The 22,075-nt window shown below is 40.8% G+C and overlaps 1 protein-coding gene across 1 annotated transcript in view; it reads left to right on the top strand.

Moving 5' to 3' along the window:
• ARHGAP6 (Rho GTPase activating protein 6) overlaps positions 1 to 21,224 on the top strand; it is a gene marked incomplete at both ends in the record, with an annotated part of 331,990 nt that extends 310,766 nt beyond the window's left edge. The window contains 7 exons of the mRNA XM_084275292.1: positions 1,375 to 1,525; positions 2,652 to 2,800; positions 6,061 to 6,240; positions 11,231 to 11,328; positions 17,340 to 17,602; positions 19,729 to 19,809; positions 20,518 to 21,224. Coding sequence (XP_084131418.1) covers positions 1,375 to 1,525; positions 2,652 to 2,800; positions 6,061 to 6,240; positions 11,231 to 11,328; positions 17,340 to 17,602; positions 19,729 to 19,809; positions 20,518 to 21,224 — 1,629 coding nt within the window. The remainder of the gene's footprint in view (positions 1 to 1,374; positions 1,526 to 2,651; positions 2,801 to 6,060; positions 6,241 to 11,230; positions 11,329 to 17,339; positions 17,603 to 19,728; positions 19,810 to 20,517) is intronic.
• Between the last annotated feature and the right edge of the window lie 851 nt (positions 21,225 to 22,075).

The raw sequence follows: 22,075 nt of genomic DNA on the forward strand, positions 1-22,075 counted from the left end.
GTAATTTATGGTGCTCAACAGGGATGTTCCCCATTTGCCACCAGTCTGAGAAGTAAGACTGAGCTGAGAATGAAATCCCCTAGTTGGCACTGTAAAATCTATGACCAGGAATCAGCAGGAGGAAGCATAATACTTGATAATGAACAAATTCTGGTCTTCATAGCACATTTATTACTTTTTAATAAAGACTTGTGTTAATAATATTAAATGTAGTCTCAATAAATTAGAAAGAAGGATGTAGTTTTTAAAGAACACCTTTCACTCCTGTTGTGAAAGCACAATTTCAGCTGAAAATACAGCATCTTTTACATTCTTCCACACTGTACACACTCGAGAGATTTTCCTGTGATGAAGATCTGTCATAGATTATCACAGGCAGTAGTTCGCTTTTGACTTACCATCTGAGTTGTTGGGTTTTTTTATATGACTAATATTCTGGTAAAGAAAGCTGATACCTCAAATTTCCTCTCATTTAGTAAGGTTTAATTGCTATCTGAGAAAATGTATGTGAGATCATGTGCCTCATAATACTAGCAAAGATAGGAAATGTTCTTAGGAAATAGTTTTAAAACATCTTGACTGTTTTCAAAACGAGAGAGTAAAAGGTGGAACACTCAGCCTGAAGTAAGTATTCTGCTCTCCGTGCTGGGAAAGCTCTTTAGGAAGAGCCTTTTATCTTTTTGTAAGGCAAATTGGATGTGGGAGAGAGACTTTATCTGCCTTTGGGAAGGGTGATACCATTGAATTACACAGAATTTGTCTGAGGACTGTAACTGGAAAAAAATAGTGATACTACATAACGGTATTGTGCGTGTGGACAAACACCGTGAGTCTTGGTAAACCTGGCTGCTTACTGTTTAATCACAAAAGAAATGTGAGTTTGGTGAATTTTAACATTGTCTTATTAAAATTAAAGTTTTGGTAGAAAAAAACACATAAAAGTTATGAAATGCAATTTTAGTCTTTCTGGGATGGGTCTATCTATGGATAGATGGATAATAAAGTAGTGTGGTATAGAAAAGCCTTTCTTGCAGTTTCCTTTATTCTCCCTGGTTTCTCCTTTTGATGTTTATCTTACATGTCTGCAAATATTTCATTTCCTTGGGCACGTTTTTCCATGAAAGAGTGCAATCTATTGGCTGGAAAGAAAAAAAACCCTGTATTTTATTACAGTCCAGTACAAACCTTAAGTTATGTATTTTGGACTAAGCAGCAATTAGACATGAATTATATCTTTGACCATCCCAAAAAAACCCAGTTATGTCCAATCTGGAAAGTGAAAATGAAAACCTACATCTTCAAAGATTTTTCTGTGTCGGGATGTACTGACTGGGACAACAAGTGACTGTGGTTTTATGTCATGATCTTTTTCAGTTACGTGAAGAGTTTGACCGGGGCATAGATGTTGTGTTAGACGAAGAGCACAGCATTCATGATGTTGCTGCTTTATTAAAGGAATTTCTGCGTGACATGCCTGACCCACTTCTGACCAGAGAACTTTATACACCTTTCATCAACACTCTCTGTGAGCTCTGCAGCATCTTGATTTACTGGTTTTCAAAATTTACCTGTGTGAATTCTTTATTTTCTACTAATTGTTATTTTTCTGTTCATGTAATACTCTAGCCTTAATTGGCACCAAATGTTTATATAGTATTAATTTTCTGAGGTATTTCCTTGGTTTTTATGCTGTGTAAGTATAGCACAGAAAACTATAACAAGAAAGCTTGCACTTATTGCTCCCATTTTTGTATTTGTATATAGGATGTGATTCATGTTATCTATTAAATCCTGACCCTGTCTTTGGTTCAGCAGTAGCAGATGACAGAGTCCCATTTGAATCCTGGCTTCTTAGCACCATTAATGCTTTCCATTTTTAGAGCTGTTCACTGACCAAAATACTGGTCTGACTTCAAAAACTTAGCTTCAAAAGAGCAAATTTCATCATAGTTAATGGTCCTCAAAGCCATCATATTAAGTACTCCCAAATATGTTGCCTAAGACCTGAGTGCAGACTCTCACAGATTTGGGAAAAAGTAAAGTTGGACCCTTCAAGCTTAAGCTGCTGCCTGGTATGTGTTCTTCAGATTCCTTCTAGCCCTCACATCTGGGACCCTACCTCTGTCCCACCTTTGTCACTGGCTACCATTTCAGATTCGATGGTTGAAGGGATGGTGCTTTATATCTCTAGTTGTTTTTCCAGTCTCCCAGTACCTCTGCAAGATATGAAAGTGTAAGAAAACCCATTTAAAATGTCTAAATCATTGACTGGAATGCTTTCTAATGGTGTCTTGTATATACCAGTCGCTAGACCTAAGTGAATGAGATAAACAGAAAATTAAACAGAATTTTTGTGTCTAGTGACAGTGATGGAATGTGCAACATGGATTTTGTTCTCCTATAAGCTGAGAAAAGATCCCATGAACCTGTGAGCAAAAAGTTGACCAACTAAGGCAAAAAATCCCATAACAGTATTGGTTACACTTTTGGTATTTCCATAGAGCTTTCTTTTTTTCTTCTGACATTATAAGGAAAATTATTCTTAAACAAAGCTATTCTTATGCCTGTCTTTGGGCAGGGAGTGGTATATTTGTTCTGCTTTTAGGTTAGTCGGAGTGATTTTCTTAGAATGTATTTTTTCCCCCTCTTAGTATTAGAGCCAGATGAACAGCTAAGCACCTTACAGCTTCTCATTTATCTTCTACCTCCCTGTAACTGCGATACCCTACACCGGCTGCTGCAGTTCCTCTCCATAGTGGCTGGCCATGCAGAAGACAGCACAGACAAAGATGGCCAAGAGGTAAGTCCTGGTCACTTGCATCTTTTAACTTTGCTTAATTCATGGTCTGAAAAGAGATCTTTGGACCTGTGAAACATACAGGATGTTGGCATCCCCCTGAAAGGTGGGGGAGATTTCATATTCTTGCCTGCGCATTTGCCATCTAGCTGTTTACTGCGTTCTTAGGGCTGTGAGAGCTTAATTTTTATATGACTTAACCAGTAAAGAATCTACCACTTCCTTTGGGAGATTCACAGCATCATCGGTCTTGTTAAGAATGTCTGATGTTATCCATCCTTTCCCACCCTTTGGTTTATTCTATTATATTCTATGGAAAAATCACTTGCATAAGAAAGTGACAGACGTTCAGGAATATGCTTTTCCATTTCCTTTTCATCCTCTGCCATTACTTTCTTATATGACCTTTTGACATAGCAGTTCACTTCTTGGTTGCCTTAGCAGTAAAGGACAGGAATTACACCTGCACCCTTGCAGCTGTTGGAGTCCGATCACACGTGCAATCACTAGTTGGAGTCCAGGCCCATCTTTGCCTGCTTTCCTTCCAGCTGCCTTACTGTTGCATTCTGGACCAAATTCAGTGGGAAAGTTGGAGCACACCCATCCCACAGAGACCAGAACACCAGCTGTGGGGCTGAGCTGTACCTGTGAGCATGTCCACGTGTGCATCTGAGCCGATTGCACTAGAGAAGATCTGAAAATCCAGGCCTTGTGTTTTCTGCCAGGAAGGTGTTTGTACTAGTGGGCTGCTCTGCAAAAGGTGGCAACTGTGTTATTGGATGAGTTGGATAGAGTCAGTCAGTGTGTGACAAACTGTGCCACTCCATCAGTGGAAGGCACTTCTCTTGTTCTCGGAACTGCAGCAGAGACTGATTCTGAGCTTACTTCTGAGACCCTACTGAAAGTCCTAGAGGATTTTGTCTTCCAGGTAGAAAACCCTGCTGTCTTCTGTGAAATTGTGCAGTTGGCTGGTTTTAACAATTGGCACTGTGAGACTGAATTTTTCCAAATTTCTGCCTCAAGTCCATACTTCCAATGTGCTGTATGTGACCTTAAATGTCATTATTTTTGTCCTCAGCAAGGAGCTGGTAAAAAAACCTACTCCACTGTGGTGGAAAGCATTTAAAAAGAGTAGGTTGTAACAGTTTTACTGTGCTTAAAAAACATTGCATGTATAAGCCAGCTAAGGTCATGATCCCACTGGTCCTGCAAAGAGTTCTCTGTTGGTTCAGGAACATACCCAAGAGGATCTTATTGCAGGGCTAGAGCATGATGCTGCTTGAGAGAGTTTGTTTGGCACAGCAGTTGTAATAAAGGCGTTTTCATTCCCCTTAGCAGCACATCAGCTCTGCTACAGGTATTTTGGCAAGGTAAATTTATGTAAGCTGTCTTAGCAGTATTGTAAGCATCAGGGATATTCTGTGCAATTGGATACCTTTGATAGATAATACAGTATTCTGCTCAGAATTATTTAAGCTATTTGTTAATAATGAAGTGAATAAAAGTGTACAGGGCAAGAGAAGGAGGAAGGAAAAGTAGGAAAACAGCCAAGCTTTGGCACACAGGCCCTCTTCATGATTTCTTTCAAAAGCCCTTCTCTCACGGAGATGAAGACAGATGACTAACTTTATTAAAATTACTCATTCCATTAATTTCAGTGGATATATTTACAACATTTTTTAAGGGATGCCCTGAGGCTGCCCTTAAGAAAAGACTCACTGTACAAACAGCCCGCACATGCAGATCCAGGCCTAGCCAGAGGCTGCCCCTGGCACACTCAAGACACCACATGCCTCTGCATCCTTGGTGGCTCAGTCCTCCCTGACAGTATTTAGAAAGCAGGTCACCCGAAAAGCAGCCGGTTGCGTGGTGGTGCGCAAATAAGGGAGTGTGCTGTACTCACAGTCATGCTGGGATGAGTCTCCAAACAAAGAGCCAACATGTTTGTTAGGACTGCCCATGCACCTACTTAGTGCAGATGTCTTTCCAAGATTACACGGTGGCCCCACCGAAAAAAGGCAGAAACTCTTTTTAATTCTCATCTCTATGCTAGTTGAGCTCCAAAAAATAAACCATGTGCAGTTGGTGTGAAGTAGGTTTGATTATAGTATCTGCTAAATGACTAGTTACAGAAGAAAAAAAGTAAAATTACAATACTACTTTGAAAAGATTCAGTTTGTACCACTCATTTCTCTAAATACTGTTTTTACTGCCTCTCTTTGGTGCCTCTTCCTGTCCCTTTTTAAAATTAATTAATACAAATGTAATGGAAACGAATGAACATTAACTCTCATGATACTTTTTTGTTGTTGTTGTTGTTCTTTAAAAAAAGCCCTTCAAGAAATACTGGATCAACAGCTGAAATTCGTTTACAGTCTTATTTAGTCAAACTGCTGGCATCTTCTTTTGCATTCCCAGAATAGTAACTAAGTGGAGACACAGCGAGGAAGCACGTGACCCCTGCTTTTTGCTCCCTTAAAAGAATAGAAGGGGAAAGAAGTAGTCTAATGGCAAATATGACAGTGAAGATTTTGCTTTATTATCCTATATCACATATTTTTCAGATAACTTTTCTCTTGTCTAGTATGAATCCCTAGCCTTTTACTTTCCTCCAAAACCAGATTGCTATTGCTTCTTTGAGTACAGAATTGTAAAAGTAGGAAAAAAAGCAAGAAACACAGCAAAACAAAAAAAAAAAAAAATCACCGACCAAGTAAGCATTTGGCATGTTGTAGGAAACAAGCAAAAAGACAGGAAAATACTAATAAAAGTAATGAGCACACTTCTTAATTATCTAAACTGTTTAAACATGGAAAAGTGTGTTTTTCCTCACTGTATCTGTTTCAAATCATGAGTGCCACTTGAGAAAGCTAACAGTTTTCAGTATTTGGTCCTAAGAGACAGTGGTGGTGCTGAGGTGGGGAAGTAGGAGGAGGTTTCCCTGAGTTTAGAAGTATGCTACTGCTGAGCTTCCAGGGAGGTAAGGGCAGGCAGCATTTCCAGCTTCTACTCCTCCAGTCCATTTGGAAATATATTCCAGTGTGTGCCACAGAGATGGCCAAAGTGTTTCAACATTTCTAAAAATTGTTCATTTTTTTATTTGACTAGCACTTGGGTTTGGTGAATTGGGGGCGGGGGCGTGGAAGGCGAGGGTGGGAGGGGTGCAATGTGTGTGCATGCTTGTGTGTAGATGTGTGCCCATGTATACATATCTATATATATTAGACCCTGGGAGTCCTCACCTCTTTTATATTGTTTTCTAGATTACTGGGAACAAAATGACATCGCTTAACCTGGCCACCATCTTTGGCCCTAACTTGTTGCACAAGCAGAAATCTACAGACAAAGAATTCTCGGTTCAGAGCTCGGCTCGAGCTGAAGAGAGTAATGCTATCATAACTGTTGTACAAAAGATGATTGAAAACTACGAAGCCCTTTTCATGGTAGGTGGATGTTTCTTCATGTTCATCCTTTGCATTTTTAAGTTAAGTGAAGAAATACCTGGTTGATTTTAAAATAGACTAAGGTTAAATAGACTTTGGAGACTATGTAAAATTGGGGTCAATTGCTGTTGGTAAGAAAAAAGTGGATTTCTGTCAAGAATTCTTTACAGTAAGAAATAATATTGAAAATGTGCACTTCTATCTTGCCTAGAATAGTTGCTGTATAGATAAGAGTATCTTCTGTAGAAGATGTCTGTCTGTGGAAATGCTGGGGTTGGCTACTCAGCGTACTAAAAAATGCACCAGCATTAGTTTTGAAGACAAGACTGAAAATGACCTCTCACCTCTCAGTTTTGGAGCCAGTTTTTCTGAAGGGAGAAAAAATCCTTTCTTGTTGGTTGGGTGAAAAGACAAAGCCTTCTCATTTGTCAGTTCAATAAGAGGAGTAAAGCAAAAATCTATGTAGTTCCTGAGTACCTTTCTGTTCTCTTGCTGAAGCGAGGAAGTTCTTCATATAAGGAATGATGACCTTGGACTTGGACATGTAGCTTACTTAAAATGCAGCTTAGTTAAATCACATTCCTTGAGCCTAGCAGTTACTTGGACAGGTCATTCTGTGGATTTTCATTTTTCTCTTTTTATCTACAAAATTATAAGCCAGCTCAGCATGACTTCTGCCTGGAAGAGCCCTGCTTTGCAGTAGCAGAGGCCAGTCAGACCTAGTGGTGGGCACTGTCCTGTCTTCATTTTAGTAGGTGCACATGTCTTTAACAAATCCAGTAATCTTGAACAGATTAAAATAGCTTTGGTTGTTGTGTCTTGACACTGAGATGCAAGAGGAAGAACACTCTGGAAACCTCCAGCTGGATGCTAGATACAACATTGGTGGGAGAAGATGGCCAAGTCTAAACTGTGGGGAAGCGGGACAGATAACCACATAGTACTGTAAGGGGGAAAGTGTCTACCAGCTTTCAACAGGAAGAAGACCATGAGAAAGATGTCACGAGCCTTGCCTATCAATCTTACCCCAAGATGAACTTCTTTGTGGTTTTGTTCTCTCTTCCTTCACACTGTCATTGCTTTTCATTACATCCTTTATTTTTATTATTGTTTAAGTGAGACTCTGAGCAGTTTGTGGGTTTGGGGTTTTTTTTTCTTAATGCTTTTTCACAGACTTGGGAAACTTTAGGTACTATTTTTCCTTCCACAGCAGGAGGAGAAAGTGATGAAACTTCTTGCTCGAAGGTCTGCTGGCCCAGAGCAGGGATGGTACTAGCAAGTTTAAATTCATACTTGAATAAGAATACTTGCAAAAATTCAAATATTCTTAGTGTGCTTTCTCTTTAAGAACATTTTACAGCCCAGCCACATCTCAGCACATAATATTTCAGGCACGCGTTCAGACTTTCAGTGCAGAGAGGATTGTGATGGATTTATTCCTTTCTCTTCAACATTTGCATTTTCAGCTGAAGGTTAAAGGCAGTGTGGAAAAAGGAGGGGCTTTCTTTTGTTTTCTAGAGTAGCTTTCCAGATTGTGGAGGGTGACTAGAGTCAGATTTCAAAATGGGAGGCTAGCTGCTTGTGAGAGAAAGACAAACCTACCTCAGATGCTCTCCTGAAAGCTTAAATACATGGATGTGAAATTTATAGAAACATCTAACAGTTGAGCATTTCTGAGCACTCTCACTCATCCTATTGCCATAATTTAACAAACAACATGGCAAGTTTTGCCTACTTTCTGGAGTAACCTCTAGACTCACACGTTACTTGATCTGTAAGTCAGTGTCAAATTGCTAGTATTTAGTGTTTTATGAAAGCTTCTACCAGGGGTTACTTTCAGCTTTTTCATGTTTCCAGCAGCAGCAGCACATAGAGAGGCTCTTTGCAGTCTGACGATAATTAGCCTAGTGCATTGTTTGGTAACAGAAGCATTGAAAGGAAAAGACTTGTATGTGTGATTGTAATAAAATCCTGATAATTTGGAATCAGGCAGCAGCGATTTGTTTTTCAAACCCATAGGAGTGGGGCCAAACCAGAACTGCTGTTTAGACTCAGCATTTATGCTACTTAAAAAAAGAAAAACATCTGGACTTGAGCATTCAGCTGCAGCTGTGACATAGGGTGTGTTGCTGCTAAGGTGTTTCTGCGTTTGGTTTCTTTTTTTCTTGTTACTTCTGTATAGGGTGAGGTCATAAAACTCTGGTTGGCTTCAGCATTGAAACTAGAACAAGATTTGTGAGATGAGACCTAGGCAACCAGGATGTGTCGTGGTGCCCAGACTACAATATCAGAATGATTCTGACATATTGGGGGGTCAGGAAGGTTCTGTCTGTCAGAACAGCCCAGGATACTGCGGAACTGGTTTTATTATGCAATTATCATTAACATTATAGCATGGAAATGTAGATTTCATATGGAAGATGGATTCCAACCTTGTTTCATTGATGCAAAGGTCTGTCATGTCCAATTCTTACCCATTTCAGTGAGTCTTAGGGATGCATTAAAACATTTTATGGGAATTCTCAGAGGACTGTTCTTTGCCGGTCTCTGAACTATGCCTGGGAGCTGCATGTGGGGAGGCACAACTCAACCACACCTTGTCTCACTGGCTTTGATTTGGCATGGAGGATGGAAAAGAGCAGCTTGGTCATGAATTTTCACCTCCTAGCACCCAAACCCAGCCCTGCTGCACAGAAGCACCACACAGTGCCAGAAAGTTCTTGTTTTTGTTGTTAGAGGCTACTGTGACCTCCCCCCTGTGGACGCAGTCTGAAGGGACAGCACAAAGGAGATACTTCAAGGGTCTCTCCACCCTTCTGTGTCTTAATAGCTGTGACTGTTATCTAGCACACAGCCCCAAAATAACAGAATATCTCCCACTCTACTGGTGGCCTGACAACCCCAGAACCCTGTGGTCTTTTTCCCACTATGTTCTCAACACCTGCAATGGCTGTTATTTCAGCAGTGCCTTGGATTCTCTTCTGTCCTGAATTTCAGGTTCTCACCTGTCTAGTCATCCACAACTGCCTGTTGGACAATTAATTCAATATTAGTCATTGCAGCTCTGTAACACCTTCCTGAGGTACCAATATAGTACTTTTCTGGAAGTGTAAGTTTATCATTAAATCAATATCTTCTCTAAACTTGCAAGTTAGTAAGTAAACTGAAATACAGGGCTGCACAGGAGGAAAACCAAAACCCAGCAGATAGCTAGCAAGGAGATCATCAGTACAAATCCAGTTGAAGGTTCATAGATTAATATGCCTTCATTCACTCAGATGAAAGTCCTATAACTTGGTAGAATATCTAGCTTTGGTTTCACAGATGCTTTCAGTTGGAACTGAACTTCCCACTGGAACTTTTTCAGAGTCGTTTTCATGGAATGAAAGGCCAATGTATTTTTTTTAATAATGGTAAAAATAATTTTCTGACAGAGTCCTCTCAATACATTCTTACAAGTTTATCAACTTGATACAAAGCTGGACAGTAAGTTACGTACAGAAAGACATGAGTTCTGCTTTACCCTCAAATTTTGTTTGAAGTTAATTCTACTGCATAGAAAAGCTGTCTAAACAGAGAAGCTGTAGCATACCAAGTTTCTAAAAAAGTATTCCTATAAAGAGGGGATATTTATTTAAATACTAGCATATGAATGCCCATCAGTAAAATATTTTTTCAATATAAAGGCTAATTTATTTTTTTTTAAATAATACCTCCCAAACTGAGGTATTGCCCTGAGGAATCTATTAGTAATTCTATTCCCATTTCCCAGGAAATGTCATGGAAAACAAATGGCCCATGCAATGTGACCTGCAGGTCAAGAGATTCGGGCTCTGACAAATTGCATCCAGAAGCATATTGCACAGCTGATGACCCCTTGCTGAGATTGTCTTGCCTCCAGCTCCATCCATTATGAGTGAACCTGGGCTGTTAGTTCAAGTTGCTCAGATGGTTTCATCTGTTTCATTGCTGCGAAGGTTGAGTTGAATGTTCCACTGTGATGTGGACAAACTAACTTCAGGATGATAAGATTTATGTAAAAGGCAGCTGGAAGTGCAAAGTTTACCTGGGCAGATTTTGGATTACCATTCCTGCTACCCGCCCAGGAGATGTTGCTGTATCTTGCAGCAGCTGAAGCTGTCAAGTGTTTTGAAGGTTTACCTCCATATAAAGTGCACTAGAGAGAGTTAGTGAATCATAAGGCCAAACTCCAAAGGAGGTGCCACAAATTCTAGTTGAGCATGTTGCTACTTACTTGAAGTCCAAAGTGGCTGGAGATCCAACAGTGTAGCCAGTGATAAAACTAAGCTGTGGACAGATTATTCTGGAATTACTCAAATTCTGATTGGGCATAAACGCGAATTGAAATGCTTCTGGATGCCAGGATTTGGTCATACACATACCTGAACGTTGAACACTTAAAAGGCATCATTTAGAAAAATGTTCCCCTTCAGCAGCTCTCACGAAAAAGAAGTGATTGAGGAACTTCATAGATAGAAGAGTCACTATGAAATTTCCCTAAGAGAGGGACATAAATAAGTCAAATGTCACAGAATATATGAAGAAACATTCTCCTTCCTGTCTTGATTACATTTCACATTGTTTCTAAAAGAAGAGAAGTGTGGTCACTTGGAATGGAAAATTTGTAATGTCTCCAGATCTTTGAATGGGGATGTGAGGTGAAGACCCCGAACAGGAGCTTTTGATACTGCAATACATGAGTGATCCTATAGTTGTTACCAGGTGTAATACCCAACTGGACACCAGTGGGATATTCAACAGTAACCAGTATTTGACATTGGAAAAAGCGGTTTTTACTCCTACATCACCTGTTGTTACATGAGATTTATGTTTTGAGTGGAAGCTTCTGAGTATTGTTTTATATACTCTCTGTAAATGCACTTGGTCTTTTAGATTAAACACAGGACCAAAATTAACGTATTTGAAATGAACATTCGTGTCCAACTGAGTATGTTTTGTTTCTTCATAGGTTTCCCCCGACTTGCAGAATGAAGTGCTTATTAGCCTATTAGAGACTGACCCAGATGTTGTGGACTATTTGTTGAGGAGGAAAGCTTCCCAGTCATCGTGAGTAATCTGTTTTTTCATCATCCCTGTTTCTGCTGGGAATTTCTATCTCCCACTGGAAGTGTTCAAAAGGTTCTAGTTTTCCACAGCTCTTCTGCACTGTCTACAGTGGAGTAGAAATATCCTCCCCATTACACAGACTCTGCCAAAGAAATTTTGACTCTTGTACAGTGTTTTCTAAAGACAGCTCTTGTTTCCCGATTCAGAGGAAAGATTGTGTTCTGCTGTGGAGAACAGGATGACATGTACATAAAAATATTTGGTGCACTGTTATCTGACGGGATGTATCCTAGTGATCTGCTGGTTCGTGTCTTGGGTTCGTTGTAGTCTTCAGTAACAGGAGGCATGTATCACACTATCCTTGAACCACACCTTAGAGTGCCTTAACACAGTCACGGCTTGCCGTTTGACCAGTCGCTTGGTCTTTTCCTATTGTATACATGCAGGACATTGTAAACAAGTCAGCTGCCACAGCAGCAGGTTTATGGAGACTCTGTGGATGTTATTTAACCGTGTGCTTTGTGAAAGATCTGAAGAGAAAAAAAATAAATCACACCAGTCACTATTGCAGTTGTGATACGTAACATAATCCAACTTTGTGTATGGTGGATGTTTGCCTGCACCTGTGTGCCTTAATGCTACGCGTTTGTTATTCGGATTAACAGGATTCCCAGCTTTCTCATGGGACACGTCGTCATTGCCTTTATTCTACTGAATCTCAATATGTTAGACTGAAAAGTCACAAAATTTGACAAGCTTGCTTTAAGTAATTTTTAGGAGGTTTCCTAGACTCTAAACTCTCTGGGACAGAGCTTGGACTTTGTCTTCCTATGTGCGTGGAAAGTGCCTAGTGCAGTCAGAATATAATTACAATTGAATTTGTGCAGTCAGTCGGCTATGATATTTTTTTTTCTCTCCCCCTGAACATTGTATAGTTAGAGGTCAAGTAATAGTGTGCCTGGCTTTAAAGGAAGAGGTACAAAAGAAATGGTATAATTAATACATGGAGGAAAAAGCTTTCTTTGATTATAAACACTAAAAAAGCCCCAGACATACATGCAGAATCTATATTGTGTGTGGTAAGGATCTTATTAGTGTATTGAGTAACCACATGAACACGGAACATGCAGTAGCAAATTATCGCAGATCATCTGATTTGCAGTAAGTGTCTCTGTGTGCTTTCTTAGTATACCACAGGCACAGAATAATTTCAGTTAGTTTATGACTGAATGACAAGTAACCAGATAGATATTTAGATCACACAATAAATGCTGGATAATTAGAGGTACATCAGGTGCCTCTTCCACTTGTTTCACATTTTCTGTGAGCCCAGACCACAATTAGGAGAACCACTGCAAATCACATGACAGCTGGTAAAGTCAGAAGAGACTTCTTTCTTTAACCCCTCAGCCTGGAATGATCATATTATTTCTAACTCAAGCTAATAAAATCCTTCATGGTGGATTTTACTTCCTAAATAATATAAAGTCATAAAGTATTCTCTCACGTGTGGCTACGTACCGGAGTTGAACATAAATTTGTCACAAATCGTAGTGGAGGTAACAGATTATTGTTAGATCCCGTTTCCTTTAAATTAATTGCCCTTTGCTTGAGCTTCCTAACTTTTCAGCCAGCACACACACCTGCAGGAGAAAATGGATCTTTTGTGCAAAACCTGGTCACAACTGACAAAAGGGGTTTTGTAAGAAAAGATTACGAAACCCAGTAGGAACATACAGCTACACTAGTACCAATCTATTGTATTTTCAGTAATGGGCAGATGAAGTATCACTACTAAGATAGGAACAACTTAACTATCTGTCATTTTTCTTCTACTCTGCTATCATGTAAGTGATTTATTCTCAATGTTAATGGGATATGTTTTCACTGTGATTGCAACTTCTTGGTTAAGATATTCCAGGCAATTAGAGGGAATGTTGCTTAGTGTTATTGCCAAAGTGTGATGCTCTTAAGAGATTCATCTGTTTCAGAACATAATCTCAATTTTGAGGCTACATATATGTAGGTTATTTTTCCTGTAAGAAATGTGAGGCAGCAGACAAGGAGATGTTTTTCTCAATTTGATAAAAACAAGTCTCCAAAATACATGGAGACTGGTCATATACTGGTCATATACTCAAGATTCTAATTGGGATCCATGGAACACAAAGCTTTATGTAATTTTGAGACAATCGAAAAGCTAGGTGGCTGCATAACAGAGTGTGGAATCAACTCCAAGACTTTAATATCATATTGATTGCTCTGAGGGTCCTGCTTCTGCACTTGTCCTCACATCTCTGCTTTTATGTCATTAAAAATGCTTTCTTGGCTCTGATGTAACAGGGAGAACGCAATCTCTTTTCTTCCCCAGTGGAGGACAAATGAGATGTTCCTCATCTTTCAGTTCTCTTAAGAGCTGAGCATTGCGAATGGTGTATCATCAGGGAGTTCATGGAAGTCGTTCATGGTAAAGCACTGATTACTGTTGGAAATTATGAAGTCTGCTTTTGTGGACGACATTCCCAACTTTTTGTATGTTGGCTTGATGATAATGGAATTTTGGGTTTCCAGCTGTAAGATGAAGCATCTTTGAACTTAACACAAAAAATAAAACCTGTTTCTTATGATTATTTATTATCATGGTTGGTAGTCCTTTTAGAGTAAATGAGTTTCAAAGTTACAGAATTTTCAGATGGTTCTGGATGGTGATGATGGGTTTTAATCCATCCTAACCAGTGGCACAAGGAGGAAGCCATACAATAGGCCATATAGTATGTGTAAATGCAATTTTCAAAGCTGCAGAGGCTCCTGGAATCATTGTGTCCTCTACCCTGTTACAGTAGCAACAACATCATAATCCTGTAATAATCTGTTTTGTTGGTGGCAGCTAAATTACTCAAGTCTGAATGGAAATTACTTTTGTGTGCTGCCAAGCCATCAGCCACTCTGTATGATTTGCCTCTTGTAAGGCATAATTGTTTTCTGACTTAGAAGCTTTAAGGTGCAACAGAAAAGGCTTTCTGCCAAAACCAGGAATGAATTCCCTATTTTTATAACCTTGATGCCGGTAGAAAAGTAGGAATATCCTCAGTAGAAGTAATTGTTAGTAACATCCTCAGTAGAAGAACATTTTTCCAGTTCACTCATGCAAACAGACTCTAATGGATAACATCAGTTCAGAAGGATGCCGGTTAAAGTGGAAAGCCCAAGAGCCCTTCACAGCATAGGTGATTTTTGGATCTGAACTAGTACTTTGCAACACGTGGCATAGGTTCCTTCCACAGCTTTCAAATCTTTTGGTCTGTATGAACCACTTTTTAAATCCTTTCCTTAACATAATTCATAACTACTAGAAAAACACTGTATTTACCTTCTCATTTCTCATGTTTGATAGTACGTAACCTTCTATTACTCTTTGTAGACACCATAATCTGCCCTTACTCATAGGCTGCATATAGACTGCAAGTGGGTATTTACATTTGCCTCCCAATTTAGCTTTTCCTCAGTGTGCAGGTAGAGAATCTCCCAGCTATCCAGGGGAGGTTGAATTTTGAATTTGCCACTGAACTGCAACCATAAAGCAAACAGATGCCAAAGTTTTGTGTTAAGGAATATGTGAGAATTCATTCTTTATTTGGAAAGATGCAAGCCAAAGTCTTTTATTTTGTTTGTGAGGAATATCCTAAAGTTGCATATGTATGGAATCAATTTCCAACTTTCAAGTATTCAATTGATTTCAATGGCACAGTCCATAGGCATTTTCTTTGATTTTCTAAATAAATTTGAAAATTATTTTCAAATAATTTTGAAACACACATATAGGAAATTGCATGGGCTTACTGGTATAAAGTGTTAAGTAAGTTTAGAAACTTGAACATTTGGATCTTTCCAAAGACTTGACAGTTTCCATTTAAGTACACTTTTTATCAGGAGCTCTGTCTTGAGAAGAGATAGACTATATCAGATCATTCAAGGTAAGACATGAAATCAGTGTTTCACAAAGCTCAAGCTTCGTGTCCCCACATTCTTTCATTTCCATTTCCATCTTTCCCTTCATTCCTTGTGTTACCTTGCTGTGGCTAACTGGTGGTATACCTCTTTCGTTGCCCTGTGCAACGTAGTTAGGTTTTGATCCGTAAGCCTTACTGGTGTCACCATTGGTGCTAAGTATGTCTGTAGGATAGCGGGGTGAGGTTTAGATGATGTTCCATCTAGAAAGCTGGAGAGACACTTGGTCATAGGAAATCTACAGATACCAACATTTCCCTCCTTTGCTCTCAGGTCTGTCTGGTTCTTCTAAAATTGCGACGATGTTGCTTAAATCTCACCTTGACTCACTGCACAGGCTTTTTTAGAACTTAGAAGGGTAGGAGAGGCGTTACGGACAAAAAAAGTGGGAAAAAAAATGTGACTGACTTATACATACCTAAAAGATACTATTTTTACCATGTGTGGCTGTGTTTATAGATTCATGTACCTTGGATCCATCTTCAGATGAGAAGTTGAGATGGGAAGAGATGTAATTGAGGCATGGTTTACTTTTTTTTTTTTTTAAAGAACTCCCCAGTATTATCATGCCAACCAAACTGAAGCCTGGGACAGGGCTCTCTTGCCAAATGGCAGCTCTGGTTTTGTGAGCTGGCCCTCAGCTAAGGTTCAGGATCAGCTCAGCAATGGACTGTGAGCTACAGAGGAGTAAACTTAGTTGATTAATTCCCAACACTTGAAGGTTGCTTTTATACTGGTGGGGGGGGAAGAAAAAAAACCAGGGCAATTGAATTACACAATAATTGTGATGCTGAATGCACATACTTTGTTTGGGGACATGCATTATGCAAATTAGCCAGAAAAAAACACCACACCACCACAGCTTGAAAGTGGTGTTAAATTCTGTCATTAGTTCTGTATTAGTATTTAGTGTGCTGTGGCTAGCCTGTCTCACTGCTGTATGCTTGCTTTATTTTCCTTCTTCAATTTAATTTCATTTGTCTGGAAAGAGGATTATGTTCCATAACAAGTAATGTGCTTTGGCTGCTTGCTCAGTTCAAGCTCTCTTTGGATTTGATTCTGAGAAGGGCTGACTATTTTCAGTACACATTTACAAGAACGAGCCTCTGTCGTATCACATGCAATTAGAGCAGATGCTAATGTGAGGTCATGGAGAGAAGCGTTTGGCTCCAGAGAGGCAGAAGATAAGCATCTAAGAAACAAAGATCAAGGTGCAGAGAAATGAAAAGCAGAGTGACTGAAATAATAAATTAAGGAGGACTGATAGAAAAAGGTTATGTTTGTCTACAGAGTATTTCTACCTAGACTTTGGGAGGTTCAGCAATTCACGGACTGCGTCCTGTCTGCATGGTAAACTGGAACAGTTCAAGAAATCTCCCTCACACAATGTGTCTTCCTGACACATTTAAAAATAAGATTCTTCTCTCTGAGCCTCTGCTCAGAGGGGGGTTTGTGTGCCTTTCTTTGTCAAAATTAAGCGCAGGCCATGTGGTTGTTTGTGGGCCCTGTCAGAAGTACGGGAGATACATCTGCTTGTCCTCTGTAGAGTAGTTACCTTTGGATGTCTCTCAGCTTGAGAGGTGAGCTGAGGTTTTGATTTCTGGCTGCATAGTACTTGAGAACGGCAGAAGTGATTTTAGTGTACCATCAAACTAACCTTCCCTCTCATGCCCTCCGATACACTGTTGCAACAAGTTAAGTTGTCAAGGTAACATAAGGAATTGATTCACTGTTTAATTTCCTGTGGCGAACTGTACAGTCCTGTGTGTTTTGTTGGTTTCTTTCTCGACAGCAACATCTTTTGATTTTTAGTGGCCTCTGCTGGCCACTTCATGGCAAAAGTTTTACTCATGGAAAATTCACCTCCGTGCTGCTTCTGAGGAGGTCTCATTTCAGCGGCTGTGATCATACTTCTGTATTTGATTTTATTTGTGTGATGTCACCCGTAGCTGTGGATATAGCACATTTCCATTAACAGCAGTCTGTTTGTCACAATTTCTCAGGAGTCCGGAGATGCTGCGGTCAGAAGGTTCCTACTCCACAGGAGGAAGACATTCTTCCACGGACTCCAACAAAGCTTCAAGTGGAGACGTCTCCCCTTACGACAACAACTCCCCGGTACTGTCTGAGCGCTCTCTGGTGGCAATGCAAGAAGAAGTCGCCCGCAGCCCAGATAAGCTCTACAAGGTACCTGAACAGTACACGCTGGTTGGACATTTGCAGCCTAAGACAAAGGAGAATTCTTCTGCATCACAGGCTGGAAAAGGTAGGGTACATCCTGCTCGTGTTCTTCCTGATGAGGGTTTCTGAAATAAACAAAAAGTTTCTGCTCCCTTTTACCATCTTCCAGGACTTGAGGAACAATCATGTATATAACCTTACAAGAAATTACTGACCAGCATCCTTTTTGTTGTGCTGAGCCTGAAGCGTCTCTGTTCAGTCCTTGTTGTTAGCTCAGCCATCTGCCAGGGGTCCTCTTGGAATGGCATTTCTTAAAACTTGGACCTATTATTTAGAAAAATAGAACTGTGTACGTCCTGCTTTTGGGCCTCTCTGTGACAGCATGGCAAAGACTTTGATTTCTAGTCCAGCTCTGTAAGACTGTAATACCTGCAAGGTGATGGTCCAGACTTTGGAAAAAATCTGAGACTTTTAAGATGTTGAGTTACAGATTTTCTCCAATTGAAAAGAATGACCTGAAAGCCATCTCACTGGAGAACACGGCTGAGCTGCACAGCTCTGCATCTGCTGCCAATTACACACCTAGCAATACTAGTGCAGAGGTGTGTAATTTCCCTATCTCTCTAGGGAGTGCACACCTGAATGATTTCTTCTGTAAAGGACTATGGTTTAAACTGATAGCTCACTAGCATTTCAAGATGGTTTTCATTTAAAAATATTTTAAAAATATTAATAGATTAATGAAATGCATATTTAGTGAGCCAAACTTTAAGGACTTTCAGTGCTTAAGGGTGCAGATAACCAGTGGTATTTTTAAAACCATTTTATTCCAGAGGTACTGGTTAGGCACTTGATTCTCTTTGGAATTAATGGGATTTAGACTATTATCTCAATTACATGCTTTATAAATGCCAGTGGGCATTTATCTTCAATATTCAGCATCTAAATCTCTAAATAGTTTTCAAAATTTAGTCAGATTTCTAGTAAGTTATAAACAGGAAATTACACCATGTTTTATCATATTACCCATCTTTTAAACTTTAATATGCATCACAACGATACTGGACCATGACGAATTGGGAAATTCCTGTACTTGCCAGATAGAATCAGCATAAGGCACGGAACAGTTACAGTCCAGCACAACCCCTGCTGTGCCTACTTTGTTACATCTCTGTTCTGTGACAGCGGCGGCGCTTCCTTGTAAGAACTAAGTGATGCTGTAGGTTGAGAGAGCCTATGCTTCACACTGACCCCTGGGGCTTGGGCTGCCTGAAGGAGCTTTGCAAGCCTTCTCCCCATAAAAATCACATGAGCTACCTTCTGTTGGCCAAACCCTCCTGTTCTTGTGCAAATTCTCTCACTGACTTCAGTAAGGCAGAGGACCTAAGGGAAATTTTCCCCCTCTACTCTGTCCTTTTCCCCCTCTACTCTGCCCTGGTCAGGCCCCACCTGGAGTATTGTGTTCAGTTCTGGGCTCCCTGGTATAAAAAAGACAGGGATCTCCTGGAAAGAGTCCGGCGGAGGGCTACAAAGATGATTAAGGGCCTGGAGCATCTCCCCTATGAGGAAAGGCTGAGTGAGCTGGGACTGTTCAGCCTTGAGAAGAGAAGACTGAGAGGGGATCTGATTAATGTTTATAAATATCTGAAGTGTGGGATGTAGGGGGAAATGGCCAGCCCCTTTTCAGTGGTCTGTGGGGACAGGACAAGGGGCAATGGCCTCAAGTTGGAGCACAGGAAGTTCCGCACCAACATGCGGAAGAACTTTTTCACAGCGAGGGTGACAGAGCCCTGGGACAGGCTGCCCAGGGAGGTGGTGGAGTTTCCTTCTCTGGAGATTTTCAACACCTGTCTGGACACTTAGCTGTGCGACCTGTCCTATGCTTTGGCAGGGGGGTTGCACCTGATGATCTCTTGAGGTCCCTTCCAACCCCTACAATTCTGTGATTCTGTGAAATTCCACTCTCAACAAACTCGGGGGTCCTGCATGTAAAAAGCTTACTGAATTCATCACAGGATCTGACCCTGAAAAAAACAATTAATTGAACAAATACATGAGAGGTGTGTTGGTGTTTAGTGCACGGTAAGTCAGATGCTAGTGTATGCTAGCAACTCTGATACCTTACATAAGATTTTACCATTGGATTTGTATGTTTCTTAATAATGAAGACGATCAATTTGTCATCTTCTTCCTACTCTTACTGCTCTTTAGATGTTTCCGAAGATCTCTTTGATATCTGGGGCACCTGGCATTCAACACTGAAAAGTGGCTGCAAAGATCCAGTAATCACAGGTCAGTTATTTTTCAAGTTTTGAGTCCAAATCTAGCAAAGACATAAACAATGTCTTAGTTTTGTGAAATGGCAGTGAAAACAGGAGAAATCCCCATTGTCCAGAGCTGGACTTTGAAAAGCTGGCTGTCCCAGAAAACACAACAGTTATACAAATGTGGCAACATTTCAAACTGCCACAAGATAATTTAAAAAGTTGTTTGAAAATTTCTTCCACAAATTCTTTTTTTTATTCTTCTAAAAGCAATTGGAAGGTAAATGCCTGGTGGGGATTTGGGAGCTGCTGCCGTGGTGACTGTGAGGTTGTCAGCCCTGGCTCCTGGCCCTGTCCCTGGCCAGCGTGGTCACCAGTCCCTGGCCCATCCAGCTTTTGTTTTTCTCCCATCTGCACCCACCTCACAGAGGAACTGTGAGACTAAAACACCTCCCCTGTTTTTTGTGTATTCGAAAGATGCTAAGTGCAAGTCAGAGCGAAGTATTGGAATCACTGGGTAATAATATAATAGAGATTGTTGAGGTAGACACTGGGCTGCTGCTCTGTGTCCCAGGTTGAAGTGGTGGTGAGGCTAATGCACCTTCAGTCTTATAGCCTGATGGGAAAAGCCCCCATCTGCCCCCTCCAGCGTGATGCAGGGGAAAAATGGTAACTTCTTATATGCCACGTAAGCAATTGCGCAGTCTGATGTTGCCTTTCTGACTCTGTCCCCCAGGTTCTTACGGGAACATTCACGAAAGCAGCTTGCTGCGACCTGGACAGTGCTCTCTTTCCCACGGGAACCTCGCCATGTATTCTCCTTGGTGGCAGAGCAGCTCCTCCGACTCGGACACTGGCAGGCAGGTCATGCGAAGGAGCCAGACGACTGCTGCCATCCCTGAGTGCCAGCTCCGTCCCGCCGTGTCCCGGGTGTGCAGTAACCCACAGATGGAAGTCGGCGGTAGGAGTGGAGACCTGTCGCACTCAAAGTTGGAGCAGCACTTGACTATAAGCAGTTCGGAGGACCTCAGTGAGCCGGAGTTGAATGTGAGTTGTTTGCAAAGCACAGCCAAGACCTCCTACAGAAAAGAGAGGCCGCCGCCCCCCTACCCCGGCCCAGCGAAAACAAGCTCTGCGTCGGCACAGCGATCAGGCCTTTCTTCATCGTCGCACTCTCTGTGGAGACTTCCACGCCAAGAAAAAGGCTCAGGGACCAGAGCAGCTGGAGGACCAGCAGCCAAAGCCCCCGAGCAGGCCGGCTCCAGGCCGGAGCGGCCATCCCCGCACACCCAAGCTGGTCACGTCTGTTCCACGGCGCCTCACAGTCAGAACAGTAAAAACGTTTCAGAGGCAGACTGGCATGATTGGCAAAGGGATAGGTGGCAAATTTGGGAGCTCTTATCAGCCGATAACCCCGATGCCCTCCCGGAAACCCTCGTATGATCTGGACTCTGCAGAATTGCCACTGAGACATACCTTTTGCCTTCCTCTTGTTGGAAAACAGCGGTGACATTGGCAAATGGGGAGGGCTCGTTTCTTTTATACCGACTGAATCGCGTATACTTTTTTGGTTTTCTTCAAACTTTGTTCACTTTAATTTCTTACCAGCACTGTCAAGCAGGCCATTTACAGATACAGTATGTTCCTGGTTTTCAGCGACCTTGTCAGAAAAAAAAACCCCAAGATGAAAATTTTAGTCTCGTAACTCGCTATGCGTACGCTGTGTATAAGATAAAACCCGTTGCTTTGATGTTGCTAAAAAATGTATTTATATATCTGCAGTTTTGATGATTGTATATTCTGTAATGGGTATTGTATGATAATCCTATCTTATGTTTTCATATACAGATGTCAATCGGTCGGGACTGCTTTTTATAAAAAGAAAAGAAATCACTGCACTTACATTACCGTGATGCGCATTGGGATTCTATAGAACGTGCACAAGCTGGTTTCTGTGCTTATATGAATAAAAACCCACCAAAAAACCCACCCTGTTAAAGGGAGAAGTTGTCCTCCTTTTCACTGCCTATTGAAAAACACTAAAATAGAGCGGAACATGAAAAGCCATATATTTTATAAGGGTAGTAGTGAGCTTAGGGGGGGGAAATACCAGATTATTTTTTTTCTTATAAATATATTTGCAAACAAAAGTAAAATTTGATACAAGATTGTAAAAGTATTTTTTTAGGTTCTGGTAGGAAGCAGCTCAAGAGAATCAACTAAGAGCAAGGCCGTGCCTAAACCAACGTAAGGAGGTAGCGCGAAGGTCTGCCCTCCCATTCCAGAGGAAAACC

Source organism: Gallinula chloropus (genome assembly GCF_964237585.1).
Source record: "Gallinula chloropus genome assembly, chromosome: 1".
In the NCBI taxonomy this organism is placed as follows: domain Eukaryota; kingdom Metazoa; phylum Chordata; class Aves; order Gruiformes; family Rallidae; genus Gallinula; species Gallinula chloropus.